At 41.2% G+C, this 20,604-nt stretch overlaps 1 protein-coding gene across 7 annotated transcripts in view; it reads right to left on the reverse strand.

Annotated features, from left to right (window-relative positions):
• Positions 1 to 519: 519 nt before the first annotated feature.
• The window catches only part of GNB1 (G protein subunit beta 1), a 36,635-nt gene continuing 16,550 nt past the window's right edge, over positions 520 to 20,604 (reverse strand). For 2 of the 7 annotated variants that reach the window (XM_039727810.1, XM_039727811.1), the window contains exons 2-12: positions 17,917 to 17,968; positions 12,206 to 12,313; positions 11,564 to 11,602; positions 10,841 to 10,947; positions 10,361 to 10,424; positions 8,508 to 8,670; positions 7,690 to 7,756; positions 5,949 to 6,150; positions 4,645 to 4,861; positions 2,963 to 3,074; positions 520 to 2,254 (exon numbers count right to left, since the gene is read on the reverse strand). In XM_039727810.1, the coding sequence (XP_039583744.1) occupies positions 2,968 to 3,074; positions 4,645 to 4,861; positions 5,949 to 6,150; positions 7,690 to 7,756; positions 8,508 to 8,670; positions 10,361 to 10,424; positions 10,841 to 10,947; positions 11,564 to 11,602; positions 12,206 to 12,262 (1,023 nt within the window). In that variant the 5' untranslated portion in view covers positions 12,263 to 12,313; positions 17,917 to 17,968 and the 3' untranslated portion in view covers positions 520 to 2,254; positions 2,963 to 2,967. Of the gene's footprint in view, positions 2,280 to 2,962; positions 3,075 to 4,644; positions 4,862 to 5,948; positions 6,151 to 7,689; positions 7,757 to 8,507; positions 8,671 to 10,360; positions 10,425 to 10,840; positions 10,948 to 11,563; positions 11,603 to 12,205; positions 12,314 to 17,050; positions 17,148 to 17,916; positions 17,969 to 20,604 lie in introns of all 7 variants that reach the window. The other 5 variants (XM_039727812.1, XM_039727817.1, XM_039727816.1 and 2 more) reach the window with 5 other exon arrangements.

Consider the following 20,604-nt stretch of genomic DNA (forward strand, 5'->3'; position numbering starts at 1 on the left):
TTGAACCAACTGCTTTTCAACACCTCATTTCACAAATCTGCTTCTCTAGGTATAAAACAGTGTTTTAATAACATTTTTTTAGATAAAATTCTGCCAGGTGGAGACTTTGTTCTTACTGAGCATGAAAATGACTTCTTACCCTGTCAATCTAAGGGTGCCAACAGAGCTGCTGTGGCCAGATCCTCACGTGGCAGGAACACGTGTTCCACTCAATTCTTTTCCTATTAAAGGACACAAAAGTTTTAAAAGAAGTTACTCAGCATTTTGCTTTGATTTCCCACTTCAGGTGCTCCACTCCTAGAGCACAAAGCATTTTTGTGCTGTGCACCTCATGAACCATACTGGCTCTCTGAATTTGGAGTTAAGTGCATACCCTGCCCAATAACTGACCATGAACCATTTGAAAACCACCAAAGCATTTCTCTGGGGACAGCATTCCCTCCTCCTGTGTGTTCATTTCACAACTCAGAAGATGTTCTGCATGTTGAACAAGAAGCTGCAAAACAGATCAGTCCAAACTCATGTCAAACTGCTTTATTACATCTTAAATAACATTACATTTTAATATAGTATCTATCTTGCATCCAGCTTTCTTGAAGTACACTGACTTTAAAATTAAATACAAAAGGTGAAGAGGGATACAGGGCGTGGAGAAAGCTCTACAGAGTAGTTTCATGAAAGAGAGTAAGAGGGAACTCATCTTTTATGCCAAATCCAGGCCTAACGCACAATTACAGCACATTTTTGTACAGAATGTTGCAGAAAAAACAAAATGGAGAAAAGCTACTACTGCTGCTAGGAAGGAGCATTTCTGGATACAGTGAGAAGATAGGAAAGAACAATCTGCTGTCCAAACACTGCTGCTTTTAACATTTTATTTGAAAAGAAAGCCAGGAAAACCTGCTCATTACAAAAATGACTCTGATCAGATGCAAAGGACTCATCCTGCAAGAGGAACTGGCTGTGAGGAACTGATTTATAAAGAAGATGGTCTAGGTTCCCTCCTCCCACACCCCAGAATCTTTGACAGCGATTGTTTGAACAGGCTGTTTCTTTTTTTTCTTTTTCTTTAAAAAAAAAAAGTGACTTATCACGCTACTCCAAAACGTGCATAGCTTTGTACTGGAGTTCTTCATAGATTTATGCACAGAGTAGCAACAATAAATGAATACAGCGACAATGGTTACAGTTTTTAAACAGGTTATTTCTTCAAAGAAAAAACATCTAAGGACTTAGTCCAATATGCACTTTTTAGCATTTCTACAGCATGCGATTCTAAGAGTAAACCCACCCAATATGGCAAACAATCAAAAAAGGTTTTTTTTTTTCTGTTTAACTTAGAAAGTTCAAGATCATTATTTTCAAAACATTGATTTGTACATCATTTCATACACAAAGAATTGACTCAATACCCAAGTGTAGGATAGGTCTCTTTTGAAAACAGAGATTCCTGGTTGTTGAGACTTATAGGATAGTGTTAGGATATATAAACTGCCCTTCCAAGTGGACAAACCAAAGCAGATTAAAAAAATCAGTGTGGTGAAAAAGGGGGGGCAGGAGGGACCAAGGATTGCATTTGTAATCCATAAAAGGTGAAAGGATTCTTTAAACAAGCATTCATTACCTTTTACAGCATGTGCTTGGTTACCTTACTGCTTAACATTATCCTATATATGCCAAGTTTTGTGCAACAATTATCTGTGATACTAGAAAACAAAAATAAAAAAAATTAGGGACTAAATTTACAGCGTTAACAACCCCCAGTGCTCTGGGCTAGGACTCCCTTGTTTTGCTCAATTAAATACATAAGGAAATGTATTTAAAAAGGAAACTTGAAAAAAATCCTGCTACAAACATGACTTTAAAATTTGCAAGTGTGTGAGATAAAGTCCTTAACTTCAACTTGGAAACTACAGTGAAAGCTAACTGTTTCACAATTATGCTCAAGTTTATTTTCTGGTCATGCTTTTTATGATAGTGTTTCGTTTGTTTTTAAATTCTCAAGACAAAAAAAATGGTCCCAAAAGGAATGCACAATTTCATTTTGCTTACAACACAGAAATTCTTCTTGGAAAGGTAATTGTGCTCTTCATTTCAGCAACAGGAGACGGAAAAGATCTTGCCCTTTGAAGTTGGGGAGGATGGGGGTCCAAGTTAGTATGGTTGGATTGGATATGCTATCACTTTTAATTTTCAACCGTTGGAAACTTCTTCCAGTCGTGGAGTCCGCTGCTCTTCTGGCACACAGAAACATCTGGTGAGAGTTGCACTTTGAGAAACTGCAACCAAGTGGAAAGCTCTGCTGTCCCCACCACTGACACATGCAGGCATTATCCCCCCCTTTCCCCAAGGACATTTATTTATTCTAAACCACCACAGGAAAGTAGAGGAATTAAAAATAGGCCTCCAGGAAAATGGCAGTGCATATATTGAAGTATTGGTCATCTAAACCTCCAACTGCTTGGGTTTGCTCCTCACAGAATCTCTGGGTTGGAAGAGACCTTCAAGACCATGGAGTCCAACCCAGCCCCAACCCCTCAACTGGCAACCAGTGCCACACCCAGGGATGGTGACTTCAGCACCTCTCCAGTTCCTGAGAATTCCCAAAATTCCTCCAAATTCACAGAATTCCCCCAAATTCTCAGAATTCCCAGGTTGGAAGAGACCTTCAAGACCATGGAGTCCAACCCAGTCCCAACCCCTCAGCTGAACCCTGGCCCCCAGTGCCACACCCAGGCTTTGTTAAACCCACCCAGGGATGGGGACTGCAGCACCTCCCTGGGCAGCCATCCCAGAACTTTATCACTCTTTCTGTAAAAAACTTTATCACCTTTCTGTAAAAAACTTCTTCCTAATATCCAACCTGTATTTCCCTTGGTGCAGCTTGAGGCTACCTTGAATTACACCCAAGTAACAGCACTGCTGGCAAAAAGCACTCTGGACCCCAAAGCTGGGCACTCACCTTCTTCAGTTCCAGATCTTGAGGAAGCTGTCCCATGACCCTGTTGCCACTGCCATGCCATCATCAGTCACACCTAAGCAGCTGACACGGTTATCGTGACCAGCAAGGACACCTGCAGATGAGAAACCAACAAATAAATTGCTTTGTTTGGGTGATTTCCTGTCTCTGCAAGTTACACCACAGCACACAAGCTCTAGAGTCAAAATCCTGATAAAAAATGCTGGAATTTTAAAATGCCTTTGGTTTTAGAAGCACAGACTCAGGACAGAGCTGGGTGGGTTCTCAAGGGGATAATTCAGTAAATGCATTACTCCAAAATTTTCCTTCTATTTTCCCCATATTATGACCTTTACTGGTCTCCCATGAGTTGTGAAGTGACAGCCCTGAAGATTGTGACAATGTCACTTGAACCATGCACTGCAGAGCTTTTGCTCCTCACCTCAGTGATAAAGATCAGTTAAATTTTACAAAATTTTTACATTTAAAAAATTTTCTTTTTAAACCCAGAAGTTAAACTGAATTGTGTTATGAACTCTAAAGCATTTTTCATCCCATTTTATCTTACTATATTCACAAGACAGACTTCTCCACACAATCTGTCAATATGGAGATCTAATACAATTCAATTATAGCACCATTAAAAGCAAGAATTGAGACACTAAACAGAAAAATTAAGGGAGACAACATTTTCCTCCATCCCCTTTAATTTAACAGCTTCAAGGAGGTAAAAAGAAAACCTAATTATGTTCAAGCTTTCCAGTCCACAGCACCGAGCCAAGATATTCTTGATAGACTTGAAATTAATCTTTCTACATGAATTAGAGTGCTCACAGGACTCTCCTCATTCTCCCACCAGCAACAGGAAGTGCTGCAATTTGGTAAAATAAAATCAGCACCAAGATTTTAAATACTTGTACTGAACACACAACCACAAAGGTGTTTAATACAGAAGTGCCAATATCAGAAAATCTAGAAGTGTTTAGTATCAGAAGTGCCAAATCTGCCTGGCAATCTGCAGCCTTGGAACATTTCAATACACAGAATATTCTTCTCATCTCCTACTCTGATCAGAGTAATGAAACATTTGTGGCCTAATTTATACATTTTTTTCCAACAAAAGTTTTCATTCTGAAGACCTGAAGTTAAATTCTCTTCATCTTTGGACCACGAATTTCATGTTTGTTTCCTCAAAAGATAAACTCCACAGTCTCTGTTATTTTGCTGGTTGTCTCTACAACTACTGCTACAAATACCAGGGAAAAATTCTTGTGTATAAATAGCAACATTAATGTTGCATTGCTTTGAATAGTTAATGCATAAACAAAGCCATAAAGTCTAAAAAAGAATATCCCTCCACCCCAAGCCCTTGTTTTTCATGGCAATCATCCTGTTCTCATCATCCATCCCTGAGCAGGATTTGTACCATCACTGGGCAGCCTGAAGAAGTTTTGAGAGAGTTCTGAAGACAGTGAGTGCTGACAGATCTGTGCCTCAGACTCAAATCACACATTCAGAGAATGGAAAAGGCCACCAAGGCCATTGAGTCCAACCTGTGGCTGGTCCCCACCCTGTCACCCTGCCCAGAGCACTGAGTGCCACATCCAGGCGTTCCTTGGATCTCCCAGGGGTGGGGATAAAACGTCCTATAAAACGTCCTATAACACTCAAACCCATTTACTTACCTGCTCTGTCAGCTTTCAGCGTGTCCCACACGTTGCAGTTGAAGTCATCATACCCAGCTAGGAGCAGGCGGCCACTCTTGGAAAATGCTACAGAGGTGATGCCACAGATGATGTTGTCATGGGAGTAGACCATCAGCTCCTGGTCAGCCCGCAGGTCGAAGAGCCGGCACGTGGCGTCGTCCGAGCCCGTGGCAAAGGCGTTGCCGTTGGGGAAGAACTTCATGGGGCAGCACAAAAACACAAATGGTTTCGGGTTGAACCCCTCTGCATCACACAAATGCAGCAAAGCAGAGGCTGCACCTTCCCACACTGGGATATGGGCAAACCCAGTGAAGAAACTCATGAACCAGCACCCAGTTTCCGTGTTTTCAGGGTTTTTTTAAATGAGTTTGTAGCGCTGAGAGAATCACCTGAAACTTGGTATTTCAGGAAACACCAGGAAACACGGAAAACATGGAAACTGGGTGCTGGTTCATGAGTTTCTTCACCATGCTGTGTGGGGTTCACATTCTCTGAACCTTAGAGAAGCAGTGTTACCATGATATTTTTATGAAAATCCTTTGCCAGGATTTTTCTCCTATTCGAGCTGAGAAGCCTCAGAAAATAAATGTAAACAATTAACTACTTGAGGGCTGTGGAATGTGGTCTGGACATTGTTTACCAACAGGTGCATCTGTGATTGGTCCATGTGGATTATTTCTACTTAATAACCAAAGATCCAGCTGCGTCAGACTCTCTGAGAGTCACGAGCTTTTGTTATTATTGTTTTCTATTCCTTTCTAGCTTTCTGATGGATTCTCTCTATTCTTTTTAATATTTTAATAATACTAAACATGGTATAATATTAGTATATAATATAGTATATGATATATTAATATAACATTTTAATATAATATAATAATATAATAAATCAGCCTTCTGAAACATGGAGTCAAGATTCTCATCTCCTCCCGTGTCCTGGCACCCTCGAACACAACCAGAAGTGAGAGAAGCAGAGAAAAGAATGATCCAAACAATTCTTATTATTTGCTGTGCCTGTGTTTGTGCAAAAGCAGAATGCAATGTGGAGACTGTTTACCCAAAGTGATGATGTTTTGTTCCTTGGCCTATCAGGGCTAAGTGTGTGTCAGGACTGTTTGGGCACTTGAGCGCTTGGCAGATTCAGCTTAGATGTAGTGGAATATAACACAGAATAATATAGAATAATAAAGTCATTAATTAGCCCTCTGATATCCTCATCAGACAAACTCTCACAGACACGCTGAAGAGCTGACAAACAGCAAGCTGAAGGGAGAGGCACGTACGCAGATGGCGTTGATGTCCGACTCGTGGCCGGTGAAGGTTTGCCGGCACATTCCTTCTCTGACATCCCACAGTTTGGCAGAGGCGTCGCAGGCACCAGAAACAAAACACCGGGCATCGGGGGCAAGGGACAAGCTCATCACGTCTCCAGTGTGCCCAGTAAATGTGGTTGTCTGCTGACCAGTTTCTATGTCCCAGAGAGCACTGGAAAGAATCATTAAAGAGGCAAAAATCAACACGTCTCTGCTCCTCTGTGGGGTTTTTTTATCATTGCTGAGGTAAAACTCCCAAGTATTAAGAACATTAATCCTGATAATGGAAAAAAAAAATTTTTGGTTGAATTATTTGGCTGTTGCAGATTAATTGTGCAAAAATCAACACATCTGTGCTCCTTCGTAAGGGTTTTTTATCATTGCTGAAGTAAAACTCCAAGTATTAATAACATTGATCCTGACAATAGAAATAAACATTTTTTGTTTGGCTGATTAATTGTGTATAGAAGACCTTAAAGCTATCCTTAATTTTAAAACATTGGGAGGGTTTTAAATAGAAAAACAGTGGAAAAAACTGATGACTGGCACTGAGGGCTGTTCATCCCCAAGTTCTCTGCCATGGCTGTTATCCAGTACTACCACAGCCTCAATTAAAGCAGCAGTGGTAGGGCTACAGCAAAAGCTGAGCCAGCATTTCTCATTTTTATAAACTCACAGAGGATGAGTAACTTTGTGAATTATGTCTGATCTTAAAGTTGCAAGTCAGCCAAATCACTACTACAGTGATAATTAAGAGTATAAAAGGATGAAAGAACACTATCACCTCTTTAAGAAGAGGTCTAAACACTTGAGGAAGTTGGGATTGTTAATTTCTGCAATTTCTCAGCAAACCAGAGCCATCAGCAGCAGGTTCAAACCAGGTAAACAAGAGATGCCTGTATTTTGCTTAAGTCCTTTGATGAACTGAGGTGATGTCAAGGACAGCTGCAGAATTACTAGAGAACTCCTGAAGCAGCTGCTTTCTCTTACAAAGAGCATCATCTCTACAAACCCTCTCATTTTGTTATAGTTTTTGGGTTCTCTAAACACCAAACACATATTCAGAAACATTTCTGGTTTTAATCCCATATATATTCCACTCAGAATGAGGCATTCAAAGAGACTGGCATTGTGTAGGACAGGGATTTATTAGACAGCCTTTGCTCTAAGTGCTGCTGCTTGAGAGAACTGCAATGCTTTTAAGAAACAGATATAATAGAAAAATCTATGAAAAAAAGATGGAGGCCCTTTTTAGTTCAGAAGCCAGTATTTATGAAGATATACACCTACATTCTCCTCAAAAAACCCAGCTATTGTCACTGCAGAATATTTTCTAGGAGCTCTTCTGAATAACAATGCTAACAGCATTCTGTATTAGAAATAACCAAACATGACTGTTTAAGTAATAAATACTGAATACAAAAAGAGTTTGGAGGAAAATCATTAGTCTCATACAGTTATTTCTGAAAGCCAAATAGTTACATGAAGAAAAAAATTCCCAGAACATCTTAACACAGAATTAGGTCAGGCTCTTCAGAACATGGGCACAAGGAAACAGGGTTGAAATTACCAGCAAAAAGTGACATATGAGCAGCATCACCAGAGTCTTGTGGGTGATGATGAAGTTAGTGAAGGACAAAGTTTCCTTCAGGCACAGAGAATGGATCAGAAAAGCCCTTCCTGACAGTGCTGTCCCCATGTCCCAGCTTACCAAGTGGTGTCGCCGGAGCTGGTGACGATCTGATTATCATCCAGGAAACGACAGCAGGACAAGTAGCCTGGAAACAGAATAAAAGGTGCACAAATAAGGCCAGAGATTACCCTTCAAAGGCAAACTGGTTTGCTAACAAGCTGCTTCCTCCTCTGCTGAAGCTGCAGCAAAACACACTGAAAGCCTAAAATGCAACAGATGATTTTTGTATAGGAATCTGCAATGGTTTGGACAAAATGTGGTTTGGCTCTTTGGAGACCACCCTGACCCAACCAGAGAAAGGGGGACAAAAGTGTGGAATCCAGGAGTCCTGCACACACCCAACTTTCTCAGAAAGTGCATCTCAGTCTCATTGCATCCAGCAGCAACAAATGGTGATGATCTCAACTGCATCACACAACCACTGGTGAAAAATAAACTGCATTCCTGGTCACTACAAAGACCTGAGCATGGACACTGGATGTTTCCCAACAGCAGCACTGAAGAAGTTCATCTGAATGCTCTGAAGCATCATTTTTCCTGAAATCCCATCTGCCAAACCATCAGTGATTACAGAATCAGCCTGCCTGCCAACCACCTCCATTTCACAAAGCACAGAATTCAAACTACAGCAGAAAATATGAAAACCTGCAAACATCAACTTCCAGCTGTAAGTTTTTGTTCAACTTTACAGCTGAAAAACTGTTTAAGAACATTTAAAATCAAGCAGTCTGCAACTAAGCTCCTGCCTAAGAAGCAGATCATTATTAGGAAATGATAGTTAAAGAGGGTTTTTTTTTCATTTTCACTGTGCTGAGGTAGCTCTGAGCAGCACCCACCTGTGTGCCCAGCGAGCTCACGGCTGACACGGACATTCCCTTCACGAGTTTTCAAGTTATAAATGGAGCAGATGTTGTCAAGCCCACCACAAGCCACGTAATTCCCAGAGGGAGCATATGCACAAGTCATGACCCAGGAGGAGCGCAGGGGAATCGCATGCACCTGAAACACACACAGGTATGCACTTCAGCTGCACAATCTGCACCACGAGGAAGTTTTTCACCTGTCTCTCAAGACAGACATCATGTTTTTGGCAGGGAAGCAAGAATAAAACAGCAGTTTGAGTATTGAACTATTTTGAGGGTAACTTGCACACGAAGCTCGTCAGAACAAGCAGTGACGTAATGAAACCTCAGATTTGCTTTTCCTGAATCCAGTTTCATCAGCAATTTTGGTCCAAAGTGAATTATTTCATTTCACTGCTCTGATTACTATTGGTTTATTATAGGTTCAGGAAAATATTGACTTCCAAGCACAGTCAGCAGAACTGCCAATTCCAGGCTTAGATGCTGTGAATGAACAAGAAAGGAAATCGCTGCTCCACTGCCACTGAAATCCTTCTTTGGAAACCCACTGCAGGCAATCAAGCTTCACATTTAAATAACTACCCCATGCTTCCTTGTCATTCTCTGCTCAAAGAACTTTTTTTAGATAATTATAGAAGCTAAACCTGCTCTGTCTTGTTAACTCGTTGTGTTCTTCCCTTAAGTTTGTTCCTACAGTCTTTAGGAAAGGGCTGGTGCCCTTAGATATCACATGGTGACATTTCATGCAATATTAACAATGTGTCTGAATTTCTTGAGGAAAAACTTCATTAGAAGCAGAGGACCAGCCAGGAATCAGTGTTAAAAAACCCCCAAACCTGCCCTAAAACCACAACCACTTCATTTTTGGAAGTCCTCTACCAAGAAGTCTAGAATATTCCAAGAGTCTCTATTATTTGGAATATTCACCTTGAGCCATTTTATTTTATCATTAGGCAAAGATCAAATTGATGACAACACTGTGTTACTTCCAGTGTGTTCTAGAACTGCCAAAAGAAGATTGCATGGATTAATTAACATTGATGTAAGAACTGAAGATACCAATGCAGAAATCATGGGATGCAGTGATGATTTCACCATCCTACAGCAGTCACAGTAATTTAGATGACATTTACCTGCAGGCTGGGGTCAAAGGATGAGGATGAAGAAAAAAATGAGAGGGTTTATTTATATTTGCAAACCATATTATATTAACTTTTTAGTAAAGTGATGCCATTTGCTCCAATGCACTGCTAACATTGATTTTAATGCTACAAAGAGCTAAGTTAGGACAATTTATTTGGAATAAAGCCAGTTCCATGCACGAGACCCAAGCAGCTCTGTCACCTTGACCACAAGGAGCCACATGGGAATTGCTGCCAGCCCTGGAACAGTGGCCATGATCAGAAAATACCAATCACTGTCAAATGAAAGTAAAAGTAGTCCTGAACTGCCTCATGTGATTGCAGCCACCAAGTGATGACTCATTAGAACATGTCAGGATTTCAGGACTTCACTGCAGACAACAAATTCATCTGGCTGTGCCAAAATCTCTGCCCCTTCTGGTGCAAGATGCTCATCACTGCCTGCTCTCTGGTAATCACTTTTCTGCAGTATCAAAACAAATCAAAACATTCTTGAGAAGGAAGCCTTTCCTTGTTCTCCATTTTCACTCACTGAAGACACTGCCGTGCTCTTTACATACAATTTAGAGAATTCAAAATGTGGATTTAGGACTAGGAAAGCAACAGAGCCAAAATGATGATGGGCAACAGTTCCTCCTGATGCTTTCCCAAGTGAATTACACAGCAATGGATCACTGGCCTTACCTTGTTTGTAGTATAGCTGTCCCAAATTATAAGTTTGCCATCCTGGGAGGCACTAACTAGAAGCCTAGAGAGGAAACAGCAGGGAAACACAATCATTGTGGGCAGCCAAGGAACACCTTTGTGATGAACATTGTAAAGAAAAGAGAATGAAAGCAGCTGATACCTGTGGCATTTAGTTTCTCTTTAAATTAATCAGTAGTTAACAGGAAAGGGAAAAAAAAGGACAACTGATAGTGGCATCTACTTTATTTCCACAGTTCCTCAGAATTCATGTGGCACCACCACTGTATTTTTCAGGCAAGTAGACGAGGATTGGGATTCTGGCATCAAACGCAGGCTTGGATTACAAAAACACGGAGGAAAATTGTGACACTCAGTGTTTCTGACCTCTCTCAGAATTGTTAATTCCACGTGGCCCCAGGGCCTGTGCACTCAGCTTTCCAGAGAGCAGAGAAGCCACAGAGGCAGCTGTGCACCCACCTGGAATCAGTGCCCCAGTGCATTGCATAAATTTTGGCCAGGTGTCCCCGCAGTGTTCTCCTGGTGCGCATCTGGATTCTCCCCACGGGGTCGATGTTGGCTGTGATCTGGAACAGCAAAAGGTCCCACACTGAGCTCTTCCCTTCACCCTTCTCAAGTGACACCTCACACACACTTCCCACAGTCCAACATTCTCAATGCTGACTTTTTTTCCAACTGCCCATTCACAAGTTATGTCATTTTAAGCAGCATGTCTTTATTACATCACTCAAGCAATCTATTGCATTTATAAACACTCCCAGAAATTGTTTTGTTTAGGTCATATCTTCTTAGACTTCTAGGATTTCAGACCTTTGATCTGGGTTTTCTCCTCCTGCACAGATAAATGTGGCAGACACTGAAGAAGTTTAACCTCAGCAGGCCTTATGGTTCTGATTATCAGAGTAACAACAGTATTGCTCCCAGCTCCAGGGCAGAGCATTATTTTCCATTAAGCAGCAGAAATGTGCCCTGAGTCACTCCAAGAAACCACTGCTCAAGGCCACTGCTCTCAGGAACTGGACAAACATGTACTTATTTCTGGAAGAAAACACCCAAAGGCAAAATGAAAAATTGCTACAGGAGGCAAAACCAGATTCACTTGCATTCACCTTCTTACACAGCATCTTCTTTTTGTAAATGAAACATATCTTCTTAATTCCTGTTAAACCCTGAAATTCTTACCTGAGCCAGGGTGGCATCTGCACATGCTTTCCTAGCATCCTGCAAGAGAAGGAAATTAGAGAAATTGGATGGAGTTCTGTACATTTCCTTCTCTGTTTTAAAGCTGATTAAACCCCTGAACCCAAGGTTCAGAGAACATTTCTGCTTGTCACCCAGAGGACCCATCCTAACAGCAGCATTACCATAATAAACTGCCTGCTGCCAACACACACTGTGCATTTAACTTTGACATTTCTTCTTCTTTTGGAAGAAAAGCAGCATGACTTTCAGCACAAAGACACTCCAGCAGTGGAACTGCTTGTGCAGAGAGGCTGTGCAGCCTCCAACCTCAGAGGTTTTTAAGAACTTACTGGACAAAGCTCTGACAAACTTCATCACTGACCTTATTTTCAGCAGTTTTTTTAACTTTAGTTATGCCCTAGCTCAGACAAACTTCAGTAAACATTCATTTTCATCAGCAATTTTCTGCATTGCTTCTGTAACTATTATTTCCTAAGCAATATAAAAGACCAAAAAGTAATTTTCTAAAGCAACCATAGATGCTTTCCCTTTCTTCATTAACTCTGCCATTGGGGAAACGTTTAAGGCATCATTTCTGTCCTCCTCAGGCCACTTCCATTTGTGCTGAGGCACAATACATACTCTGATTTGGTTTTTCAGTTGCTCGGCCTCCTGGCGTAACTGGTCAAGCTCGCTCATTTTCCTGTGCTAAAGGTGTGCTCCACTGCCACCTCTGAAACAACCAGAAATCTGAAAAACAGGTCACAGGCACGACAATTAGGAGAAGGCAGAGTTGGAAATTACAAGTCCTTTCAACCACTTGAAGCTTGAAAAAAATGGCACTGATTTATAGACACAGTGGAAATGTGTGGCTGAGATCTCCTCAGTGGAAGGTCTTGTCACAAATGGATTGCTTTGCTTCCAGCCACAGGAAATAAAATAGAATTTGGATTTATTTCTCTCCTCCAGGCCTCCTCCTTTTTTCTTTTTTTTTTTTCATTCCTTTTTTCATGTTCTGATTCATTTTTTATATAAATTCAAGCTGTCCAAGACTGAGTAAGCAGGTAACACCAATTTTAGACATGGAAGTCAGAACTTCCCTGCAGCTCTTCAGACCAGAGTAAGGAATCCTCCCAGAAAAGAAAAAGGATTTACACTGCCACAAGAACCTGCAAAATGCTCTAAGAACTGTCTGCAACATCACAGTTATGAGGAGTTTTGTTCTGCTATCTGGAGAAAAGGAGATCACTCACAAATATTCAGGGTTTTATTTGATAGCTGCTAAAATGTCTGAGGTCCCATGTAACATGAATGTGTTGTCAGAGTAAAACCAGGGATTTTTGCTGGGTTGAGGGCAGGAGTTTTAGAAACCACATCCATCAGACACTTCTCCCCTCTAAGCCTGTTTTCCCAGTATCCATAGGCACCAAATTAAATATATTTTATAGAGCCAGCAGGAAAAGGCTCAGTGAAACATCACAACCACTGAAACCAGCTCAGCTTTTGCCTTCAGAGCTGCTCAGTTAATTGGGCTGTTCCCCAATATCACAATATCTATATTTCCTGTTAAATGTGCAACTTTGAAAGTCTCTGCTCCACAAAGATACTGCTGGCACTTTCTCCAGAATTCCACATCCCCAACTCAGCTCCTCCTTAACTTTTTGTTTTAAAATCTCTGCACTTGACAGCAATGGAAGATGCTGATGAATTTTATCTTTTACTGCAGAACAAGATTAATTGGTTTCAATTTCAAATACTACACAGAACACCTGGAGTTTATAAATGGACACTGATATGTGTGATTTTAGAAGATTTTATTAGCCAGAATTGACCCTTTGCCATTAAATAAAGGAAATGCTTTGCTAGCAGCTTTAGATATTATTCTGTTAAGATTTAATCAGCTTATTTATCTTTGCAAGCATGTGGGGTTTGTTTTCCTCTTAAAGCCCTTCCCAAGGAGAAAGAGGAGGATAACTTCCAAATTTTTATGCAGTCACAATAACAGAGAACATGCTGTCAAGGTAAATTAGTGTAGTAGAACAAACATCACTGTTAAAAGAAGCTTCAAAATAGTTCAGACTTCAATATTCCCTAAATATTTCTATCCCCCAGAACCAGACTTAGGCTGCAGCTCTCTCCGTAGTAGTTATTCCAAAGTGAAACCTCCAGGAACAGATGCCAGATCTTGTCACAGCATCATTTACCAGTTTTTCCTCCTCTCTGAAACCCACAGTGTGTTAGAAAAGGAATTTGAGTTGGCTCCTCTCCCAAAACCTCCACTCACACAACTTCAAGGCCCTTTCACTTCACTGTGAAACTGGGTCTCCTCCTTCTCTCTTCTGGTTCCAGGGTCATCTCTAAGCCCCTTTAAGATTGCTTGGTCAGCTCAGCCCAAAATCCAGCTCAGACAAAGCCCATCCTGAGTGTTTCATTATCCTGCTTTGCTTTGGAGTGCTCTTTTGTTTCTCAAGATGGTTTTTTTTCCATTCTACATCTCAGACAAACTGGGCTGGATATCTGTTAGAATTCTGAGCATGTCTGCACTCCTGGGCAGTTCACACACCTGGTGAAACACTAATGTATTCCTTTTGTCACAAAGGAGTTAATTTAAGAATAAACTGTGATTTTTCAGCTTCTTCATTTCCAGTTCTGCCATTCCCTGAGTTAATATATTAAGACTATTTCCTACTAAGCAAACACTGACCACTAGACAAAGAATTTAGAGATGCTATCATTCCCATTTCAGAGCAAGAAACCCCAAAACTTTGGGGTTCTGCCCAAGGTCACATCAACTCACTGATGAGACTGCAATAAAGACTCAGGACACCAAGAATTCCAGCTGCAGGTACAAGGAGCCACAGTGAAGATTTTCCATGCAGTTTTATTTAAAAATACAATAGGAGGAATAATCTCACGTCAGTCAGAGCAGATATGCTCTCCTTAAAATAGCAGCCATTTATTTCTGCAGAATTTGTGCACTGGGAGAGAGAATTCTCTTGCATTTAAATGAAACAAAACTTCTCTGCATGGAACAGGGAGAGGCTTAAGGAGATGAACCCTTATCCTGGGAAGAAAGTCACATGAAGAAAGTTCATTTTCCCATCTTGTATCCATCTAAGTCCCCATCTTGAAGATAGATCCACTTTGAGAATTCCAACTTAGCCCCTGTGCATTCCAAGCAGCTCCAAACTCTGCACTGCCTTTCTGCCAGCATCCATAGGAATTGTTTAAAGCACATTTCCACATTCTCTTTGTAGTCTTTGTTGTTTCAACATCAACAGGAAGTGCTAATTCCTGCCAACAGGACTGAACTCACTCAGGAAATGACAATCCTACAGCAGCCAAGGGCTTTAAAATATAGGAGTTCTCTGAAAAAAACCTGTAAAATTTATGGGACAAACAGCAAACCAGCTTGGCTGTTCCACTATTTCTTTTATACTGAGTTTTAGACAATTGAATTTATGGTAGAAATATGAGATCTGTGGGAGGAAAAAAGGGTTCCAGCCTCCCATGTCCTTTTTAGCTATACTGTAAATCAGAGTTTACTAGTCTTGTATTAAAAAAGTATCTTTAAAAGACTTTAAAAGACAGAAAAATGTATGGGGAAAACCACTTTTATCCATTCTCACTCTTGATACATGGGAAATTTAATACAGATTTATTTCTATTACACAAATGGGTCATATATTGAACAGTCTCTGCTCATCACAAACGAGCACAAATGAGTATCATGAAACAGATTTTTTATTTCTTGGTATGTTCTAAAGGCATTTAACCCTGTTTTACAAGAAGCTTTCTAGAAGAATCTCTAAGCTTGATGTGGATGATGATCCTATTTCTGGACTTTCCAAAGAAGTCAGTGCATTTCCACATCAAGGAAAAAAGCCACTCCTCAAGTTCCACACTCCTTTTTCCCAAATCACCCCCAGAGTAGTGCAGAAACAGGAACAGAATAGGAACCAAAATAGGAGCCAAACTCCTGCTTACCTCCCTTTCCCTGGCCTGTGTGAGTGTGTCCCTGCAGGCAGCTTCTCTGGAATAATATTCACTTTCTTCAACCCCCTCAAGACCTTCCCAGGGGCTGAAGTGCTTAAGTGTCTCTGCTCTAAGCTTATTTGCCCTAATCCTGTTGAGCAGTCCACCTTGTGGGTAATTCTGCTCCTGCTGGATGACAACCTGTGCACCTCAGGGCATTCCCCACTCCCCTCTCCCCCAGATGACCCAAATCCCTCATTTCTGACCAGGCTCCCATGGCAGAGTCACTTTGTTCCTCTGTTTCCCACCCAGGAAAATCTGACTTTGCTTTATTTGTTACTTTCCCTACACAAGAAAACTTCACAATTCAGCTGTGTCAAAAGGATTGATCACATCATTTTTGTCAAAGGAGCAGCTCAGGGTTTGCTTTTCTCTAAATCTGAGCTGTGTTCCTGTGTAAGAGGAGGGTGAGGTATGTCCAGTCAGAGCATGTGGCCCCAACAGCTCTGCACTGAATTTTTCAGCTGCAGGAAGCCTTACAGAACTTCCATGTGCTTCCTGCAAATGGAGATATACTCAGGATCCCAGTGGACTAAATCTTATTTAAAGAATAAGAACTGTTCACTCACAGCTCAGAAAATAGTGACAGAAAAATTTAAAGGTTGAGGAAGAACTCAGATCCACTCATTTCATTGTAACAACTCCAGTGTCCTTTCCACAGCTCAAATTGTGCATCCAATTAAATCCAGTTACTGAAACGAAGCTATCATTTACACCCTCACATTTATTTGTAGCCTGATGCTTGAGAGCTGGATACAACTCATCCAAACACTGTTAAATATAATTCCTCTCTGAAATTCCTCTGCTGGTAACATTAATTAAGCAATGCTTACTAAAAATTTCTTCATTTAATTTTCTTACACCATTCCTATTAAAAAAATGGATGGAGTCTTCTACCCTCTCTCTGTCCTGAGAATCTCTACAGATTAAAGGAAAAAAACCCCACATTTGAAATCACAGCTATCATTAAGTCAAATATTTTGAATTTCTATCCCCTGCTGGTCAAACTTTGCTTGCCACAAGGTATTTTTAGCAGACATTACTACTACCACAGCCTAACACAATCCCACCAAGCCACTGTGGATGCAAAGTCTGGTAAGACAGAGGTTTAAAGCTAAATTGTTCAGATTTTACTCAAGCACAGTAACTTTCTAAGGAGGTTTAGCAAATCCCTTTTCTCTCATGAACAGGCTGGCTGACATTTGTTCCCTCAACCTCTTTCCTGCCAACACCCATTGCTCCAACATGGATAAAAAGCAAAATATTTTCAAACCCAGAGCCCAAACTTTGCAGCCTTAACAAGGAGCTCCAGCGTGGCCAGCAGACAGTCCCAGAGCAGGACATCTGATTAAACGAAGCTGTGCTAATCTAGCAGATAGCACAAATCCTATTAGCAACATGCACAGCAGCTTGGACATTTCCACAATGACAAAGGAATTATCCACAACTCACTGGTAGTTACAGTGAGCTGACGTCACAGTGCCTCTGAAAAGCTGAGGGTTCTTTTTGTTTTCAGCAGCAGAGATGGATTTCTTGTTTCTCTTTTATTCTGTGGGAAATGCAGTGAGATCAGAATTGCTTGTGGAACAAATTTGAGGTGCTCTCTCTCTCATTTATATGAACTAAAATGGAAGATAAAATTCAGTGCTCCCTTGGATCCAGAGGGAGATATGGGCAGAGGAATAAAGCCTGTGCCTGCCTTTTGAAAAACAGTAAATATCCAGTAATTGAAAATATCAGATTTAACTCAGCAAATACTTGTCCAATTAACAATCTTCCTTCATTACCTTCCACATTCAAGCTGAAGTCTGGAAGGTAATGAAGATTTTACTGCTCCAAGAACAATAGTAATAATTACAATTACACAGAATATAAACTCTGGAACTGTTAGGTTCTGTTTAAATAACACTGACACATTGAAAAGAACATTCTGACAAGAGCCACTTTGCTCAAAAGAAATTTGGCCTTCTTTTGTCAAACATGGTGGAGAAGTAATTTTTCATTCATGAGAGAATGACTATTCTCATCATTTTATTTATTACAGTTCCCTGCCCCACTGAGATGAAACAGTTTCATCTGTGGTCTCCCTCTGCTCTGCCAGGTCCCTCTCTGACACAAGGCAGGCACTAACATCTATTATTTAGCAGGTTTCCTGCCCATTTTAAAATCCTTCCTGTTGACACAAGAATACACATGCTAAAGCAGAAAACATGCACTTTAGGCTTGCACAGATGAACAGCCAAAAATCTGAATTAACCACTTTTTAAAAATAGGCTGTTTCTCAAGGACTAGAAAAAAAATCTTTTTTCTCTACTTACATTTTCTCTCACTACAGTAGAAAGCCAACTTCTGCTGTCAAACATGTAAATTCTGGAAAAAAAAAAAAGAAAAGACACCAAAACCACAATTAATGTAATTACCACAAAAGAGCACCAATTTCTCAACAAATCTAACAGAAGTCAAACTACTCAAGTGCAGATATTTCTGTTAGCTAACTTGAGCAGCTGCCTGCCTGCATGAAGGAAATGGGCAGTTTTATTTACTGTAACACAACCAAAAGATGAGTTTGTGTCAAGAAGCTCATTTTGACCTTCTTTTCCCAAAAAACTCCTGCAATCCTGAGATCACCCTCCTGCCCCAGTGACAGAGACGTCCATGCTGTTAGAGAATTTAGAAGAAAATACAGTCTCACTCACACAGTTTTCACTGTAGCACAACGTGCCCCCTCCCCAGATCAGCATTTCCAACACACTGGAATGATTTCTGCTCAGTCCCATCCCTGAGCTCCACTTGCCTTGTAAGCACAGTTAAATATCATGATATCTATTTGATCAGAAGAAGTTACATAAACCTCCTACTAATGAGCTCCAGTGAGAGCACACCGCTCTTCTGGAAGAGTTACAACTTTCAATCACTGATGATATCAGAAAGTACAAGAAGAATGGACACATTCAGGAGCTCACACTCAGTCTGGACTGCACTGCTCTAACAAACTGCCTTTGCAGCAAGGGCACAAATGTAAGAAATTCTGAAGCACTTTTTTGCCTGCACAAAGCATTATTTCAGTTCACCCCAAGATGTGAAACGCTGACAATCATTTCTACATCCCAAAAACCTGGACCTGCCTCTGTCATACACCAAGACAAGGGCTGGGGTGATGCCAGGGGACCCCTCAGTGTGCAAAGCTGCTGCTTCAGGACAGCTGAGATTATTCTGAGCACAAAGCAAGAAGGTACTGAAGGAAAATCACCTTAAATCAGAAAGCCAGCCTAAAACTCCACACCCTTCCAACTGAAATCTCACATAAAATGCATGTTTCTGATTTTACAGTTCACTACTAGCTGGAGAATTTACAAACCACTTCAGTGTCTGGTATGGAGGTTAAGCTACTTAGGATATGGATCATCCTCACCCAAGCTCATTTATAGATAAACATTTTAATACTGTGATTATGAAACCATCACAGAGTAAGCAGTTTTGTTTGTTACTGCCAGAACAACACACTTTGGGACATAACAGTAACTCACACTTAGAGGCCAAACTCCACTCCCCAGACACAAAACCATGACATGACCATTTCAAATTCTGAAACAGAGCAACTCCAGTCAACTTTCAGAAGTCTTGAGAGGAAAAAAATTTGCCCCCACTATAGAGATAATGAAATCTAATGAAATTCTGAAAAAATTACCTGAAATGTAAACAAGTAAATTTCTGCTGGCTCCCTAACAGCACACAGAGTACACAACAGCAAAGGCCAAACCACACACCATTACTGTCCTGTGCTGCACCCTCATTAATGCAGGAGAGGGCTTGCAGATTTCATACCCCTTCTGCAAAAAAGAAAAACAAAAACAAAACAAAACAAAGCCACTTTAACCAGCCTGAAAGAAGTATAACAGCAAACTTCTCCACAGAAGTTGAGTTTATTTTTCAAAGGGTTAAATTTCTACTGATGATGCTGAAAGCAGAACGCAGTCCTGGCAACGGAGATATTTTCAATTCTACCTTAAAGATGGAGCTCATTTAAGGACAAAAGCAGACAAGCTACTCATGAAAAAAAGATCTGCATTGCCACAAGCTTCCATTTTTAGCTAAAATGTAGCCTGGTAAAAGCAACATGAAAATTAGAGGCCAGTTCATCCCCTGCACCGCAGCAGTGGCTCAGCAAAGGGCTCTTGTGAGGAGCTCCACAGGCTGCCCTGCCAGCCCTGCTGAGCCCAGAGCTGCAGCTCCCTGACACCAAAAAATCTGGTTTCAAAACCAGCTGAGAACAGAAAGTTCCACAGAACACTCGGAGCATGGTTCAAGTGGTTAAAGCACCTGGAGGAGAGGCAGCCCCACACAGGGCTGGTGCTCCCAGTGTCCCCACATGGCCACAGCCTCCTGCTCCAAGGGAAGAACCAGCACAGCCATTTGGGCTAAAAAAGAGTGAAGCGACCCCACAAATCAAAAACTTCATTTCTGGGTAGAGAAAACGATGATCAATTCACTGACTGCTATTAGCCCAATATCCTTTTTTCTTTACAGATACTGAAGCAGTTACTCTGAGCTGACAACCCAGCCTAAAATTTCAGAGAATTCACAGAATCCCCAGGTTGGAAGAGACCTTAAAGATCATCAAGTCCACCCCAGCCCAAACACCTCAGCTAAACCCTGGCAGCCAGTGCCACATCCACCTTTGTTAAACACACCCAGGGATGGTGACTGCAGCACCTCCCTGGGCAGCCATGCCAGAACTTTATCACCTTTCTGGAAAATCTTCTTCCTAATATCCAACCTGGATTTCCCTTGGTGGAAGTTAAGGCTGTGTGCTCTGGTTGTGTCAGTGCTGCTGCAGACAGAGCCCAGCCCCAGCTGAGCAGAGCCACCTCTCAGGAGCTGTGCAGAGTGATAAGGTCACCTCTGAGTCTCCTTTTCTCCAGGCTGAACACCCCCAGCTCCCTCAGTCACTCCTCAAAGGGCTTCTGTTCCAAGCCCTCACCAGCCCAGTTTATCTCAGCTCCAGC

Source organism: Passer montanus, unplaced genomic scaffold, assembly GCF_014805655.1.
Source record: "Passer montanus isolate IOZ18808 unplaced genomic scaffold, ASM1480565v1 scaffold62, whole genome shotgun sequence".
NCBI classification, from domain to species: Eukaryota; Metazoa; Chordata; class Aves; order Passeriformes; family Passeridae; genus Passer; species Passer montanus.